General features: G+C 32.8%; 1 protein-coding gene across 2 annotated transcripts in view; it reads left to right on the top strand.

The window, feature by feature from the left end:
• Positions 1-19,740, top strand: part of LOC114335657 (bifunctional 3'-5' exonuclease/ATP-dependent helicase WRN-like) — a 104,058-nt gene that overhangs the window by 10,011 nt on the left and 74,307 nt on the right. Inside the window, exons 3-4 of one of the 2 annotated variants that reach the window (XM_028285925.2) lie at positions 9,158-9,284; positions 18,562-18,772. In XM_028285925.2, coding sequence (XP_028141726.1) covers positions 9,158-9,284; positions 18,562-18,772 — 338 coding nt within the window. Of the gene's footprint in view, positions 1-9,157; positions 9,291-18,561; positions 18,773-19,740 lie in introns of both variants that reach the window. The other variant, XM_028285924.2, reaches the window with a different exon arrangement.

Here is a 19,740-nt window from a genome sequence, read left to right as displayed (position 1 = left end):
GACAAAGAAGAGCAACATAAAAGCAAAAAAGCTCCAGACACGCGCTTTAAAAAAGTAAGTACAATATTAACGGACATGGAGGAGATTAAGATATTGCTGAGCCAGATGAGGCAAGAAATTAAAGAAGATATCCTGGAAAGCAAAACAGAGATTAAAGATGAAATCAAGGATATGAAAAACGAACTGGAAGATATTAAGCAGAAGCTTAAGCAAAACAAAGCAGAAACAGAAAATTTAAAAAGAGAAGTAGAAAAAAAGAACAAAAATGGGAGAAAGAAAACGAAGAACTCAAAAAAGCGTTAACACTCATGGAGAATAGATTAGAGAAGATCGATAAAGAAAAAATACGCAATAAATTAATCATAACAGGAATTCAGGTAGATCTGGAAGATGAAGTTAGACTAAGAGAAAACATACAAAAAATGATGGAAACAGAGCTGCAACTGAAAATAGAAGTTAAAAGTGCGTTTAAGATAGGATACAAGAAATGTATAATAGAAACGAAGAGCTGGGAAGACAAACAGAAAATACTGCAAGAAAAAGGTAAACTCAAATACACAAGAGACTGTAGAGAAATATACATAGATGCAGCGCTGACGTTCAAGGAAGCAAAGATACAAAAAGAAATCAGAGACATAGCAAAACAACAGAGAAGCAAAGGAGCAAAAGTAAAAATCAGATACCAGAAATTAGAAATAAATGACAAAGTGCTAAAATGGAATTCAAGAGAAAATAAACTTATAGAAATTGAAAATGTCCCAAAAAACTAGACAAAAGAGAATGGATGGATGAAAAGGAAACAGACAATGCAAACGAAGAGGTAAATGAGTCACGGTATATTCAAAATAATAAGAAAAATACAAAAAAAAGGAAGAGAATTAAAAAAATGACAAAAAAAAATTGGAACATGGAACGTCAGGACACTGCTAGAAGAAGGAAAAATGGAAGAGCTAGCGACACAGTTGAAACAATACGATATAGATATTGCAGGAATTCAAGAAACCAGGTGGGGGGGACATGGAAAAATCGAAAAAGAAAATTATACAGTATGGTATGCTGGAGAAGAAAAACAAGGATATGGAGGAACTGCTTTTATTGTGTTAGGGGAAATGAGGCATAAAGTTATGGAATTTAAACCCATAAGTCAAAGATTATCATACATAAGAGTAAACAGCAAACCGAACAAGTTGTCCATAATAAATGTCTATGCACCCACAGAAAACAGTGATGACTTAATAAAACAACAGTTCTATGAAACACTAGAAGAAAATGCCGAAAAAATCCCGGGAGAAGATATATTAATTATTATAGGCGATTTCAACGCACAAATAGGTAAAGAAAAATGCTTTAGGGAGGTTGCAGGGGAAAACTCATTACATAGCACAACAAACAATAATGGAGAAAGATTATGTAATTTAGCAGCGGCATTAAACATGGACATAAGTAGCACGAGATATAAACACAAAAACATACACAAGATAACATGGATGAGACCAGGCAGTCTGGAGGGGAATCAAATAGACCATGTACTTATTAAAAAGTCACACAAACAGTCGATAAATGACGTGAGATCTCACAGAGGGGCAAACATCGATTCGGACCATATGCTAGTGATTGCAAAATGTAAAATAAAAACAACAAAGAATGAAAGACGAAAAGCACAGGGAAGATGGGACGTAGATAAATTGAAAGATAAAGGAGTAAAAAGATTTGTAAAAGAAGTAAATGTAGAGATGCAGTTCAAGGAGGAACAAGAAATGGAGGAGCAGTGGAAAAAAATCAAACAAGGAATAAACACTGCAGCAGAGAAAGTAGTTGGAAAAATGCAAAAAGAAAGAAGAAACAATTGGTTTGACGAAGAGTGCAAACTAGCAGTGGACGAAAAGAATAAAACAAGATTGAAATGGCTAAGCACAGGTAAAGAAGAGGAACGAGAAAAATACCAAGATCAAAGGAAAAAGACAAAGAAATTGTTTAAATCAAAGAAAAATAAAAAAGTAGACGAAATTATGAACGAGATCGAAACAGAAAATAAGAGACACAATTCAAAACCACTGTACCAATACTTAAAGCTAGGTAGTAGAAAACGGACAGCTAATGTAACCATAGAAGCAGAAACATGGCAGAAGTATTTCGAAGAAATGTATCAAGAAACGGATGTAGAAGAAGAAAGAGAAACAATAATGAACCCGGAACAAGGTGAAGAAGAAGAATTGACCTATACAGAAGTAAAAGATACAGTATGCAAACTGAAAAACGGGAAAACAGCGGGAGACGACGGAATATGTGCAGAACTTATAAAATACGGGGGTGAAGCACTATACAGAAAGATTTATGAACTAATACAGAATATATGGAATAAGGAAACAATGCCCGAAGAATGGAAGAAAGGAATTATTGTGACAATCCCAAAACAAGGAGACCACAGGATATGTAAAAACTACCGAGCAATTAATTTACTGAATGTAACATATAAAGTACTGACTGGTATAATTAGAGACAGACTAACAATATACACAAAACAAAGCATAGGAGACTACCAGTACGGTTTCAGAAAAGGAAGATCCACGATAGATGCTATCCATACACTAAAACAAGCGATAGAGAAAACATACGAGTACGACGGAGAAGCACATATACTTTTTCTAGACTTTAAACAGGCTTTTGACAAACTAAGTAGAAGAAAAATGATCCAAGACTTACAAGAGAGCAAAATACCAAATAAAATTATAAGAATGATAGAAATGACAATGCGAGATTCCCAAGCAACAATAGACACCGGAAGAGAGAGAACAGAAATAATAAAAATTAAAAATGGAGTAAGACAAGGAGATGCGCTCTCAACTGTACTATTTATTCTATCATTAGATAAGATAATAAAAAAGTTGTCAAACGCAGGAACTATAAATAAAAATACAGTACAAATAATTGGATATGCGGACGATATAGATATAACCATAGTAGCAACAGATAAAAAGGCATTAAAGAAAACCTTTCAAGAAATAGAAAACGAATCCAAACTAAGAGGACTGGAAATAAATGAAAATAAAACAAAATACATGAATGTAAGTAAAAAAAAGAAGACGCAACTGACAGAAATGACAATAGACGCACACAGCTTCGAAGAGGTTGAAACATTCAAATATTTGGGAGTATTAGTCAACAGAAGAAATGAAAGTGTAGATATGAAAAGAAGAATTCAAGCAGGAAACAAAGCATTCTACAGAAATAAAAAAAATTTTCAAAGATAGGAAGATAAGCCGAAATACAAAAATGAAAATCTACAAAACGACCATAAGACCAATAGTGCTATATGCTTTGGAGACATTCACATTAACAGCAAGAGAAGAAGAGCAGCTGAAAGTTTTTGAGAGAAAAATTATGAGAAAAATTCTGGGACCAAAGAGGGAAAACGAAGAGGATGCAAGGCAATGGATGAACCACGAAATACAAGAATGGATGGGTCAAGAGAACATAGTAAGAGCAACAAAAGCACAGAGAATTAGATGGTATGGACACATAATGAGAAGAGAGAAGAACAATCCGTTAAGAGTTATAACCGAATGGATACCACCAGGTACAAGAACCAGAGGCAGGCCTAAACTCAGATGGAGACAACAAGTGGAAGAAGACTTCAGAAGTATGGAAATTAGAAATATAGGAAGCAAAATCAGAGAGAGAGAAGAATGGAGAAAGGTAGTGGAAACAGCGAAGTCACACCAGCAATTGTAAAACCAAAGTCAGAATGGGATGATCCCCCACAAAAAGGATCTTCAAGTGAAAACAGCTTCAGCTTCCTCGGGAGCGTACAGCTTGTATATATATATATATATATATATATCCCTCATTCTAAATATATATGTTCGTGTTCTGCACATGCATAATACCTATCACCTCAAATGGCATTATAGTCTCAGTTTTAATGAATTACTATAAAACTAATAGCTATATTATAATAGTTTTAAAAATACACAGTTATGCTAATAAACAACAATTTGTAACTAAAATAATATAGAATTGCTTCAATCGTTAACAGCTTAATATTTTAAAACCGACTCAATCTATTCACTTTCAACGCCACCACATACGAAATAATGCATCCAAACAATAAGCAAATATCTGTTAGGTTCCTACATGACGTGCTGCGCAGCCGAACCAAATTTAAATTTAGCGACGACAATCGGCATACTGGTTCTCTGTGTATCGTGGTAAGGGACAATTTACAGTTTAGGGCAACCAAACATAACCAATTTGTAGTTGACATTTGAAGCAAGTTAAAAATATTGACAGTGTTGCCAGACTATAAAATATTTCTTACTGGAACATCTAAAATTCAATTTAGGTAATTTAAAAGTCAAAAACAGATGTTAGATAGAAATCAGAAAATAAACAGAAACATCTATAATATCATTTAGACACTATAGTAAAAGCATTAAAATGATATCAAAAACAATAGTTAATAAGAACACGATTTCTAAAATGTAAATAATATAATATCTAAAATAGTAATAAAAAGAAACTAACTTAGTTAAATGAATAAACTAACCTATGAAATAAGACTAAGAATTCATTAAATTAAACTGAACTTAAATTTAACTAAACTAAATATTGCTCTACCATGCACAACAAAAATTCCATAAATGGTAAAAGTCTAATTTTCTAATATTTTAAACAGTTCCTATATTATAAAAAATAATATTTTAAACAACGTCTAAATAATTATAAAACAATATATTAAACATCTAAATTATAAAAAAGTATGGCAACACTGTTCGCTCGTTGCCCTAAACTGTAAGTTGTCCGACTTTTTGATCATTATGTGCCATCATCTGCTGAAGGGTTGACAACCATAAAATGATAGGTATTTTTGTTTTGTGCCAGATGTATTAAGGCCGTATGACACTATGCATTTTCTTGTATCATTTCTTATATCGTTTCTGATATTAGAAAGTTATATACATTTTCTTGTATTGTTTCTTGCACATACATTTGTGCCCTGTATGACACTATAAAAGTTCTTTTATCAAAAATTGTATGTAATTTGGCACGTGATGGGTCGAAATTTTGTTTGCCACCCAGTGCCACGTTACATTTGTATGGTATTTTGGTAATACTTACTGCATCTAGCTGATCTACTGCATCTAGCTGATTTTAAGGATTTTATAAAATTTATAAACTTTTAAAAACTTATAAATTTAACATTTAATGTTAACCAGAATTTTTATTCTTTGTTGATCTGTTGATTATTTGTATTTTTATTTTGTTTTGATATTTGTGCTAAAATATTTGCATTAGAATTATCTTCATTTTGATCCAAATTAGGAACTACTGTAATATGGTATTTTCCTCTATTAAAAAATTATGCAATTATGCACACAATGCAAGCCAAAGTTATAGTTTGAACTTTAATAGGAGCTAAATACAAATAATACAGTATTTCTCATGATCATCTTTCAGTGCGTCACAGTTTTTCGATTTCTTTCTAACGCATTAAATTGTATGTGACAGAAAAAAAGGCACGTCGGTGATTACATTTCGTCGGTGACATTTTTATAACATTTCTTCTAGTTATTCTAGTTGTCGATAGATGGCGCCATAATAAAAAAATAATTTTTTTTAATTAGATAATAATATTACAAATATAATCTGTATAATTTATAAGACTATACAAATCAAAGAAAATACCATTTTATAAATGCAAGAAACACATTTGATTTGTTTTTATTCCAAATTGAAAATAAAATGTGACAACTGTCAGATTTAACTAAAATGTCATGTTAGAATAAATGTCATAAATGTGTATTATCACGGACTTACCCTTTTTCCTATCATTTGTGACGCACTGAAAAATGATCATGAAAAGGACAATACCTACAAAAACACAAATAAAATCATCAAGACATAAATTATATGATCCCATTTTCAGCCGCCATTATAATATTTAGATGTTTTATCAGCAGGTTTTACGTTTTTGTTTTTTGTGCACAAATTGGCACATTCCTTGTGCAAGAAACTGTGTTTGACACAAATTCTGGTATCGTTTCTGTTACAAGAACTTGTACCCGTGTATGACACTATCCATTTTTTCACATATCAGAAACGATAAAAGAAATGATATAAGAAAATCCATAGTGTCATACGGCCTTTATGTTTGCAGCATCTGGTATTTGGAATTCTCATAAATTTCTCGGCCAGGATTTTTTCTTTCTGCCCAAAACTCTGCTACCTTCAGTCTTTCATTCCTCTACAAGCTGTAGCAGACTGTACTTATCATTTCGGAATACATGGCCCAGATATGATGTTTTTTTTTAAATTTTAACAGTTGTTAATAATTCCATTCCAAACTCAATTCGGATTTAGAAATACTCAGGAACCAGAGAAGCATTATATTCAGTAAATGTGCTAATACCAAGCTGTTAAATGTGTTTAGTAAACCAAGACATCTATGACTGCTTCCTAGATTATAACAAGGCATTTGATACAGTTAACCGAAAATATAACCCGTTATTAAAACTAATGAGAACAAAGAACATCGCCACATGGGATATAAGAATAATAAATAATCTTATGAACAAGAAGCTGGCATCACAATAAATAATTTAAAAACTAATAAAATCAAAATCAAAAGAGGTGTTAAGAGAGATCTACAAAGAATTTTAGATAAGGTTGTTGCAATGAGTGAAGAATTTGGTCTGTCACTAAACATAAAGAAAACAAATTTCATGATTATATCAAAGAAAAATATTAGAAACATCATTCTACACGTAAATAATAAGACGATAGAACGAGTTCAGAATTATAACTATTTAGGTACAAACATTAATGAAGCAAATGAATATACCAAAGAAATCAGAGAGAGAGAGAGAGAGAGAGAGAGAGAGAGAGAGAGAGAGAGAGAGAGAGATAGAGAGAGAGAGAGAGAGAGAGAGAGAGAGAGAGAGAGGAGAGAGAGAGAGAGAGAGAGAGAGAGAGAGAGAGAGAGAGAGAGAGAGAGAGAGAGAGAGAGAGAGAGAGAGAGAGAGAGAGAGAGAGAGAGAGAGAGAGAGAGAGAGAGCGAGAGCGAGAGCGAGAGCGAGAGCGAGAGCGAGAGCGAGAGCGAGAGCGAGAGCGAGAGCGAGAGCGAGAGCGAGAGCGAGAGCGAGAGCGAGAGCGAGAGCGAGAGCGAGAGCGAGAGCGAGAGCGAGAGCGAGAGCGAGAGCGAGAGCGAGAGCGAGAGCGAGAGCGAGAGCGAGAGAGAGAGAGAGAGAGAGCGAGAGCGAGAGCGAGAGCGAGAGAGAGAGAGAGAGAGAGAGAGAGAGAGAGAGAGAGAGAGAGAGAGAGAGAGCGGGAGAGAGAGAGAGAGAGAGAGCGAGAGAGAGAGAGAGAGAGAGAGAAATTTATTGTTTCTAAAATGAGTTTACATTTATAAAACACAACATGGTATAGTAAATAGTACAAACAAAGTACAAGATACATTAAAATACTAATTATAAAATTTCCATAAGAAAAGCTATCAATTAGCACAACTGTCCTCAAAAAATTCCTCGATACTATAGTAACACTTAAATAATAAAAACTTCTTGATTGCTCTTCGGAATATAAATGAAGAAGTACTAAGAAGAAGAAGAATAAAGAACAGCAGGGAGATAGTGAATTGGGACAACTTGGTTATTAGTGCACCGTGTGCCCTAATATGTTCTAATATGTTATGTATAGATATAGGTTTTTACTTGATTATTTTAAATCATTGCGAAGTTTAACTTGCTAGAAACCTTGTAATATTGTATAATGTGTAAAAAATAAGTAGTCTTGAAACATCAATTAAGTAAGGTTTATTATGTTGTTGTTTTCACCAATTTTGTAAAAATGTGAAAACGTATATCCACGTCCGTCTGTCCGTCCGTCCGTCTTGTCTGTTTGTAAACTCAACTCCTCCGTCATTATACCAGGTAGAATTACAAATGAGGTGTCAAATGAAAGCTTATAATCCAAGGATGGTACTCTGACACCTCATTTGTCATTCTATCTGTATTAATAACGGAGGAAGTTGTATTCGCGGACGGACAGACAGTCATTAAACCGAAAGTATATATTTATTCTCGTCTTGTGAAGGCGCGTCGAATAATATATCCCAGTATTGTACTATTCCAGTGACTTTAAAACAGTACTTCTGGCCGCATTTTTAAAACCGGAAGTCCTAGGTCAAATTTCCACCTTTTGTACCATCCTTGGATTGTAAGCTTTCATTTGACACCTCATTTGTGATTCTACCCGGTATAATGACGGAGGAGTTATATTCGCGGTCGGACGGACAGACTGTCAAGTTTATAACCTTTAGTACCATCCTTGGAATATATGCTTTCATTTGACACCTTATTTGTCATTCTACCTGGTATAGTGACGGATGAGTTATATTCGCGGTCGGACGGACAGACGGACTATGTCAAATTTCTCACCTTTAGTACTATCCTTGGATTATAAGCTTTCATTTGACACCACGTTTGCCATTCTACCTGGTATAGTGACGGAGGAGTTATATTCGCGGTCAGACGGACAGACAACCTAGGTCTAATTTCTCACCTTTAGTACCATCCTTGGATTATGTATAAGCTTTCATTTGACACCTCATTTGTCATTCTACCTGGTATAATGACGGAAAAGTAAACATTCTTATAAAATTATTCTATTATTCTTGTAGGTACATTTAACATTGATTGAAATTATGAAAAAAATAAAGAAAACAGTATGGCAACACTGTGACACACAAACATAAGATTCAGCTGTGGGTTACATAGGGTGCACTAATATCCAAGCTGTTCGTGAATTCCATCAAAATACGAAAACTACAATATTTGGGTCATATAACATATGTGGTGACAGATATGAACTTGTAAAATTAATAATGCAGAGAAGGATTCAAGGAAGGCGCAGCATAGGTAGAAGAAACATGTCCTGGCTGAGAAACCTCAGTGAATGGTTTGGATGCAGCTCAACTAAACCCTTTTGGGCTGTAGTGTCAAAAGTTAGAATAGCAATGATGATTGCCATTGAGATGGCACGTAAAGAAAACATAATTTCATCTATCTTTCATCTTTCATTTTTTATTTTTTTTTTATAATTTCATCTCTTTACCCATTTGTCTCAATACTTTATGATTAACATTTTTTTTATATTTTAGGTTGCTAATATTCCAGCTTGTTTACTAGGGACAGCTAATAGAAAGCAAGAAACTACTATAAGCGAAATAGAAGAAAATAAATATAGACTTGTTTATCTAACTCCCGAATTTTGTTGTGGGGATTTAGGTACAGGTTAGTTAGTTATGATTTGTTTTCTTAAAATACTATTAGTTTGTTAAGAGTTAAGCTTTTCGCTCATTTATGCGCTACGAAGCGAAGCACGGCGCGGCAAAGTTTTGAAATGCGCGCTAATATGTGCACGGTTTTTCGCTTATGTACGGTGAGGTACAGCATGTTGTTCGGTTTGAAATAGAAAATAGAAGGCAGTTGTACTTTGGCATTGAAGTAGGTGTGTAGACACGTGTTGTACGATAGTTTTTGAATTAATGACTTCGAGTAGCAGTTCAGAAGAAGACTTTGATATTGCATGTGCAGTAGCTGAAGAAGAAAAATATAATATGAATAGTAAAAGAAAACCTTGGATTCATAACATAAACTTAAAAAGGTAAATTTATGGATTTAAACCTTTCTGTTGACATTTTTCACCTATTTCTTCCCAAATATTATCACGCCTAATCTGGTTGTGGTAGTTCTGATCCAAAATATACACTTCTTTATAATTTTGGACAATCAAAATAAATGTTTCGTCATCCATACTCTCTTCACTACAGATCGTACCTACATGGTCTAAATACAAATACCAATAGAACTACTGAACATGAACATTAGCGATATTATTAATAGTGAAAGTTTTTTCAATAGGAGACACGTCGAAAGTTGTCGACAAACGAAATTCAAAGAAAATTTTCCGCATGACTTTTGGTCGATTTTTGATTTTAATTTATGATTTTTTGGCATATATATCATACTAGTGACGTCATCTGTCTGGACGTAATGACGTAAAAGATGATTTTTTAAATGAAAATAGGGGTCGTGTGATAGCTCAATTGAAAGGTAATTCAATTCTATATTTAGTGATATAAACATATATATTTAATTAAATTAAGTAAAAAAAAATTAATTAAATTAATAACACAAAAAGAAGAAATTGCGTAGTTTATTTTATTCAAAATACATTTTAATGCTGTCAGAAAATAGAAATAAAATGTTTACTTCAAAAAGAAACATATTACTTTTTACTGAATTAAATTCATTGTTAAAGCTGTTAAGCCACCTGCCTCTTGACAGTTTGAACATTTAATTTAAGCGAAAAGCAAGGTTTATTGTCAAATAAACATTTTATTTATGTTTTATGACAGCAGTAAAATGTATTTTGAACTAATACATTACGCACATTCGTCTTTTTGTGTCAATTAATTTAATTAAAAAAAATTTTAACACCCTGTATAAATAATTATGTTAATCAAACTAAGTTATCAATCCAGTAGTACAGAAACCGACAATAAATATCGTTTTCCATACCACTAGATTGACAACAGATGGAAACTCTCTGGTTACTACCTCCGAGGCTTTCAAAAATTATAAGCCATACGGCTGCCGAGACGAACATTAAGACGACGGAATTTTCAATAATTCACGTCCCATCTGCTCAGCATGGTAAAGTTCCTACAAGAAGGTTTCCTAAGTACTCCACAAAAGAGTAAGTGAATTAAAAATGTATAAACATTTTCAATTTCGTTGCAACCTGAAAACGTAGCAGTACTATATTCTAGTTCAATCGGAGAGTACAGGAAGAGTCTATACCGGTTTCGGGGCTTTTCTGCCCCATCATCAGTAGTCCCATATCCTCTTCTCTCCGATCCAACCAGATACCTCGATGCGTGCCTTCCCAGATTACAACGAAAGAAATGTTACGGATATCATAGCGACATCTGCTAAGAAACAAACTAAGTTATCAATCCAGTAGTACAGAAACCGACAATAAATATCTTTCTCCATAGAGGAAAGTAACCAAATATGGAATAGTGTCCTAATATGGAATTCCTTGATTTCTCCGAAAATATAAGTTGGAAGCGCACTACAATACCATCCTCTTTCAGTCGCTCTCTTTATTATCGTATTCACACCTCAGTGTCAGATGCGCGAACGATACGTGTCTGGCAGGCGCGTTTTGTTTTATCGTCTTTCAAAAAATTTCAAAGGTAAATATATTAAACGAGTATTATTGGTTATTATGCAGGAATACAGACTTGTTATGATATTGAGTATATCAATAGTACCTTTATTTTAATATTTTATGACCTTCTGTAATTAAAACATTACGACTTGAAAAAATGCTGATACTAGTTTGAACTAATGTACAAATCCAAATATGGACAGTCGTTGGTGCCTAATTATGGAATAGGCGATTAAGTGCATTATGATTGTGCTGGTCCAGAGTTTCATACATGGATCTGTGATGTCTGCAAGTGAATTAAGCTACTTTTTTTATTTTTCACAATTTTCTTATTTGATCTCAGATGTTTATGTATATTTTTGTTATTGATATGTTGGTTTATGCCTATATTCCATATATGGGTACCTATTCCATATTTGGTTACTCATTTGGAATTTTGTTGTTTAGTTCAATTTTTTTTGTTATAGTGCGGCAGATTCGTGCAAATATTATAAGAATTGTGCATTTAATGATAGAAGCCTATTCGCGGTGTGCAAGTACTTTTAAGGGATACGTTAAACGATCGTGCGCGAATAGCGGAGAAATATTGCAACTTTCTTAAATAATTCATATTGTCAATTGAAATTGTCAAATTGACGTACATTTCATATCTACTGTCATTGAAGAAGAAAAATTATATGTTGCTCCACAATATTGATATGATATGCAATTATTATATAAAGGTAAATTTAATTAATTGTATTTTGCTTGCAGTACTGCATTTTAATAACTAATTTTATTTACTACATACAATTGTTTACGTTTTAATAACATAACCTGAATCTTATTTTTTCTTTTTCGTTATTTTATGCCTTGACAATTATCCAGTAACCAGGACTAATATAATTGGCCAATATAATTAAAAGTGCGAATAAAGCTGCATAGCGTAGAAATAGGTGTCGCTTTGCCGAACTTGCACGGTCCCAATAATTTGGACCACGTATACTACACATAATATAAAGGTTCAAATTTAGATAGGAGGCATTTCAGATTTTCCCTTTTACAAAAATGGCGGGGATTCAAAATGGCGACTATACATATGTGACTAATAGCACGATAACTTTTGAATGAGACTTCAGATTTCAACCAAATTTGGTATATAGGTTATTTTTTGATGTATAAGATCGAGGTGTTGAACTGGAAGAATCGGTTTACCAGAAGTTGTGTTTTTCCTGGTTTTTATGTAAAAATATGTTGTTTTTTTTCAATTATTTCACCCTGTATGTATTAATTTTTCAAAAAGTTAATACGGCTATTAAAAAGAGCGTAAAAGTATTTTTTAGGAAATATCTTTAACTTTTTAGTTATGTTAATTACCATATAATAAATGCAAAACGTATCTTCACATGTACCTATATGCGGCAGATTCGTGCAAATATTATAAGAATTATTGTGCATTTAATGGTAGGAGCATAATAATTTGGACCACATATACTACATATATAGAGGTTTAAATTAAGATACGAGGCCATCTCAGTTTTTGTTCCTTTTACAAAAATGGCGGGCATTCAAAATGGCGACTATACATATGTGACTAATAGCACGATAACTTTTAAACAAGACGTCAGATTTCAACCAAATTTGGTATATAGGTTCTTCTTTTGATAAATAATATTGAGGTCTTGAACCGGAAGAATTGGTATACCAGAATTTGTGTTTTTACTGTTTTTTTTTTATGTGAAAATATGTTATTTCTTTTTCAGTTCTTTCACCCTGTATATATTAATTTTTCAAAAAGGTAATACCGGTGTTGAAAAGAGCGTAAAAATATTTTTTAGGAAATATTTTAAACTCTTTAGTTATATTAATTACTAGAGAGCGGAATATATGCAACACAACATTACCAAAATATGCGCATATATATGCATTACTTTTACTACAAATATGCAGGTATTTTTTCTAAATTTGTCTAAATATGCAAATGCATATTAAAAATACTCAAAAATAAAACAATATATTAAATATAAACCTTTATGTTTAAAAAATTCAACCTACATTTATGTTTAATACATATTTATTTTTCACATAAAAACAAATGAAATTACACACAAAAACTGATATTATAATTAAATTAAGAATCTAAATTATAGTATGAATTTATAATCAAATATTTTTCAAAATTTTCAACTAGCAACTTTTGCCTTCTATCACTAAAAACGTGTTTGGACACAGAAAAAGTTCGTTATACATCTACTGATGTTATAGGACAATATTTTAATTTAGGCAGTAAACTAATTTGCCAAGTCGTAAGATCTTCAGAAAAGTTGCCTTCAAAAATACGTACAACTTTCCTCAAACAATCGAAGCCCTCATTTTTTTCTAAAACATTTTTTAATTTATTTCTAATTGTAATCCCTGTATTTCCGGGAATTTTTTGACAATAAGCAGAAAAAGTGTTAACAAGATTAACCGAATCACTTAATTGTAAATTCCTTTGTTCTAATGACTTTATTAGATCTGGTAAAAAACTATGTCCGTCTTTATAGAAGTAAAAGCGAATTTGTCGAATAAAAACACTCTTTCCAGAAAAATTTCTTTTGTGGGACATGATGCTTTTGTTTGTCAGTTCCTTATTTAAAAAATGAAATGTGAAAATGAATGTAACTTACGATTTTGGAACAGGCCTTGCAAAACACTTTGTCTCCACTTAGCTTTAACTCGGGAAAACACTTTATCCAAGCACTTTTTTGAATGGTAGACATATTTAAATTTAATATATACCAATCACTTCAAAAACACTAAATACGATACAACGTTTACTTTAAACAAATGTTGGCCGGAAACTGACAAAATAAATATTAGACCCTTAAAAGCAGGTAGGTACCTACGACTTGCTACGCTAATAAAATATTTTTCTGGGAACACCCATAATTGTTAAATTCAGGTAGTAATGGGAAAGTCCAGATAGATAATGAGCGATAGATAGATAAATAACGAGCTCGTTCATATCGAAGTTATAAAATTCCAACTAAGAGAGGAAAATTTTAAACTTTTATATAATTTATTTTTAAAATATGCAAAATAAATCGTGTTTAGCGTAAATATGCAATGTTGTGTTTGTTGTCTGAAAATATGCAATATATGCATCCATATGCACTTTGCATATATTCCGCTCTCTATTAATTACCATTTAATAAATACATAACGTATCTTTACATGTAGGTAACTATGTGCGGCAGATTCGTGCAAATAATAATATGAATTATTGTGTATTTAATGGTGGAAGCATATAATTTGGACCACACATACTACACATACAAAGATTCAAATTTAGATACGAGGCCATCTCAGATTTAGTCTTTTACAAAAATGGCGGGCATTCAAAATGAATCTGCCGCCCATAGGTACATTTGAACATACGTTATGCATTTATTAAATTGTAATTAACACAACTGAAAAGTTCAAAATATTTCTTAAAAAATATATTTACACTCTTATCAATGGCGGTATTACCTTTTTGAAAAATTTATATATACAGGGTGAAAGAATTGAAAAAGAAACAACATATTTTTAGATTAAAAAACAGTAAAAACACAAATTCTGGTAAACCGATTCTTCCGGTTCAAGACCTCGATATTATTCATGAAAAAAGAACTTATATACCAAATTTGGTTGAAATCTGACGTCTCGTTCAAAAGTTATCGTGCTATTAGTCACATATGTATAGTCGCCATTTTGAATGCCCGCCATTTTTGTAAAATGAACAAAAACTGAGATGGCCTCGTATCTAAATTTGAACCTTTCTATGTGTAGTATATGTGATCCGAATTATATTATTCTACCATTAAATGCACAATAATTCTTATAATATTTGCACGAATCTGCCGCATATAGGTACATGTGAAGATACGTTTTGCATTTATTAAATGGTAATTAACATAACTAAAAAGTTAAAAATATTTCCTAAAAAATATTTTTACGCTCTTTTCAATGGTGGTATTAACTTTTTGAAAAATTAATACATACAGGGTGAAAGAATTGAAAAAAAAACAGCATATTTTTACATAAAACCCAGGAAAAACACAACTTCTGGTAAACCGATTCTTCCGGTTCAAGACCTCGATCTTATACATAAAAAAAAGAGTCTATATACCAAATTTGGTTGAAATCTGAAGTCTCATTCAAAAGTTATCGTGCTATTAGTCACATATGTATAGTCGCCATTTTGAATCCCCGCCCCATTTTTGTAAAAGGCAAAATCTGAGATGGCCTCATATCTAAATTTGGACCTTTATATGTGCACTATATGTGGTCCAAATTATATACTTCTATCATTAAATGCACAATTGTTTCACATATCGGCTGCACTATTAATTAAGATATTTATTATAAGGCTTTTAATGACTACAACGTTTTCATTTCTATAAAGGTCTTTTTTTATATCCCCAAAACAAAATGGTATTCCATAATTGACGACTTTCCTCTACCACTAGATTGACAACAGATGGAAACTCCCTGGTTACTACCTCCGCGGCTTACAAAAATTTTAATCCATACGGATAAGAGGATATGGGACTACTGATGATGGGGAAAAAAGCCGGTATAGACTCTTCCTGCACTCTCAGGTAGTAACCAGAGAGTTTCCATGTGCTGGTCAATCTAGTGTTATGGAGAACGATATTTATTGTCGGTTTCTGCACTACAGGATTGTGATAACTTAGTGCTACCGTCGATATCCGTGACATTTTTTTCGTTGCAATCTGGGAAGGCACGCATCGAGGTATCTGGTTGGATCGGAGAAAAGACGATATGGGACTACTGATGATGGGGCAAAAAAGCCCCGAAACTGGTATAGACTCTTCCTGTACTCTGCGATTGAACTAGAATATAGTGCTGCTGCGTTTTCAGGTTGCAACGAAATTGAAAATGTTTATACATTTTTAATTCATTTACTCTCTTGTGGAATACTTAGGAAACCTTCTCGTTGGAACTTTACCACGCTGAGCAGATGGGACGTGAATTATTTAAAATTCCCTTACCTTAATGTTTGTCTCGGCACCCGTAAAGCTGATAATTTTTGAAAGCGGCGGAGGTAGTAACCAGGGAGTTTCCATCTGTCGTCAATCGAGTGGTATGGAGAACGATATTTATTGTCAGTTTCTGTACTACTGGATTGCTAACTTGGTTTGTTTCTTAGCAGATATCGCTACGATATCCGTGACATTTCTTTCGTTGCAATCTGGGAAGGCACGCATCGAGGTATCTGATTGGATCGGAGAGAAGAGGATATGGGACTACTGATGATGAAGCAAAAAAGCCCCGAAACCGGTATAGACTCTTCCTGCACTCTCCGATTGAACTAGAATATAGTGCTGCTGCGTTTTCAGGTTGCAACGAAATTGAAAATGTTTATACATTTTTAATTATGTTAATGTTTTGTATTACTGAAAAGAGAATTGAATTACCTTTCAAATGAGCTAGAATAGAACACGACCCCTATTTTTATTTAAAAAAAAATCGATTACGTCATCACGTACAGACGGATGACGTCACTAGTATGATACATATGCCAAAAAATCATAAATTAAAATCAAAAATCGACCTGTTTCGGTAATTTCTAATAATGTTGTTTATTTAGCTAATAATGAATTTATGCGTTACTTTATGGACGCACTGTATACGAGTTATCATATCTGTACTTTAAAATAAATAAAAATAAAAAATATTTATTTGTTTTTTTATTTATTGGCGTTTTTTTATAATTTTTGTTTTATGTGTTTCTTTGGTTAGGGTCAAAAAACACAGTCTGAAGTATGCTCGGTTTATTGCAGTTTCGACATTTCTATTCCTGGTTTTCAAGCAATAAATTGAAATATGCAATACTTAAATAATATTATGTAATTGTAATAAAAACTTTGTCACCATAATTTAATATAATATGTCTTATAATTTAATAGGTGCCTAAATCAATGAGGGTTTGTAACGCAATAGTGTATATCGAAGTCTAACCGATTTCAGCACTCTGGTGCCGTCGTATTCGCGGTGTGCAAGTACTTGGAAAGGGAAACGAGAAACGACCGTGCGCGAGTCGCGGAGAAATATTGCAACTATCTTAAATAATTCATATTGTCAATTGAAATTGTCAAATTGACGTATATTTCATACCTTCTGTCATTGACGCAGAAAAATTATATATTGCTCCACAATATTGATATGATATGCAATTATTATATAAAGGTAAATTTAATTAATTGTATTTTGCTTGCAGTACTGCATTTTAATAACTGATTTTATTTACTACATACAATTGTTTACGTTTGCTAAACATAACCTGCATCTTATTTTTTCTTCTTATTATTTTTTTGGACTATGGTCTTGACAATTTTCCAGCAACCAGGACTAATATAATTGACCAATATAATTAAAAGTGCGAATAAAAGTACAGAGCGTAGAAATAGAGGTCGCTTTGCCGAACTTGCACGGTCCCAATAGGAGCATCTGTAAATATGCATCCCGGCCGCTTCTCTTCGTTGCGTCGCGCGTTGCTTCGCTCAGATAAGCGCGGTTATATTTAACTACATCAAGAAAATTCGTAGCAACCTTTTTCTCCGCGCTTCGCTTCGCGGTGCAGCGCATAAATGAGCGACAAGTTTTAGTTTTTCCCAAAAGCAGGAACAAAGTTGTATCACTACAACCCTACTGGAATTTTTAATTTTTTGTATAAGTCATACATATCAATTCGCGTATAATGAGCAAACAGCCGAATTTTCTGCATGATATAAAAATATATTCGCTCCGTGCATGACTGACGCGACACCTAGCGTAGTCGCCTGATATTTTTAGCGACCACAATTTGACGTTAAATATAAATGATACACATATGACATATTTGACGTTAATATGTAATATTTATTTACCATTTTTGATAAAATTTATTATACAAACCATAAGTGTGTTCGCGGAGACAGTCAGGGACTAGTCCAAGGCAAGTGGAGCATGTGCAGTTTAAAATGATATAAATAATACCGTTGATAGATAAATATACAATGTATATTTACTATTAATTAATATTATTAATTATTAATATACTGGTATATTTATCAATACACAATAATACATTAAATAAACAATATGGAATTAAAGTGCGCATGCGTTGCCGTGGACTAAAAGTCACCGACAGGGTCCGCGAACGAGCATAATGACAATGACATTGCAAAAATTCGCTAAAATTTTCATATTTCGCCGCTACGGACGCTGGCATAGTTTCGTGTACCCCACCATGGTCACGCACGGAGCGAATGCATATATGTCATTTCATATTCTTATTATTTTTATTGTATTTTACAGACTTACTAGTAAAATGGAGTAAAACACTAGAAGTAGTTCTATTAGCAGTAGATGAAGCTCATTGTGTGAGTAGCTGGGGCCATGATTTTAGAGCTCAATATAGAAAGCTCGGTACGTTAAGAGACATTATGCCTGATGTTCCTATTCTAGCGGTGACTGCTACAGCTACTAAAAAAGTCCGAGACGATATTGTTAAAAATTTAAAATTAAGGTAAATGATATAATGCTGTACATAAGTACACTGCTGAAAAAACTGAAGACTTGAATTTGATTCCTTCAAGTTTTTAAAAATATAACGATCTAACAAACTATTGTGAACATTATATATTCTATTAAAAAAATAATGTAATTATGGTTTGTTTTTAAACAAGGAGGAGTAAACTAAAAAGACAGTTGCACACCCAAGAAAGTCACTAGAAAAATCACCAAATACATCTTTTTTGTATCCACAAGGAAGAATTTCCTGTAGCTGACTGTCTACCATTAATTACAAGTAAATTTAATGAAAACATTTTTCTTGGTAAAAGGTATATTTATTTAAAAATAGTTGCCTTTCACCTCTCTCAATTTGATGACCTAATTATTACCTAGCAACCCACACGTGGGAGTCATATGTTGCCCTAGGGCCTTATCCAAATCCTCCTTATCCTGGTCTCCTTTGGATACCACAATTTATTTACTCATATAAGACATTTTGTCAACTTTTAAAAGGTTTTTACCTTTGTATTTTTGGGTGGCTCAGTATGTTAGGCTCGTAACACTGATGATGCTCTTTTTAGAGAGCGAAAACGTTTTGTTTTGATATTTGTGGTTTCTTTTTTGGTTGATCATATTGGCCTTCGACGGTAATCCCTATATATTATATTATACTAATACGTCGCTAAAGAGCTCTAAAAACAACTGTTTTTTTATATAAAAGTAAACTAAAAATCTAAAAATTAAACGAATAACGCAGAAAACATAAATAACCGCCGATATAACTTAATTAACCCATGAAATGACAAAAGTGTCAAAATTTTATAATTGTCATTAGTGTCAAAATTTTTAACACTATAGTTGATTTTTTAACCAAGAGGAATAAACTAAAAAGACAGATTCACACCCAAGAAAGTTACTAGAAAAGTCACCAAATTCATCTTCTTTTTTCGTTGATCATATCACCTTTCGATGATAATCCAT

Source organism: Diabrotica virgifera, chromosome 2, assembly GCF_917563875.1.
Source record: "Diabrotica virgifera virgifera chromosome 2, PGI_DIABVI_V3a".
NCBI classification, from domain to species: domain Eukaryota; kingdom Metazoa; phylum Arthropoda; class Insecta; order Coleoptera; family Chrysomelidae; genus Diabrotica; species Diabrotica virgifera.
The sequence above is the reverse complement of the archived record's forward strand: the minus strand, read 5'-3'. Positions and strand labels throughout refer to the sequence as shown.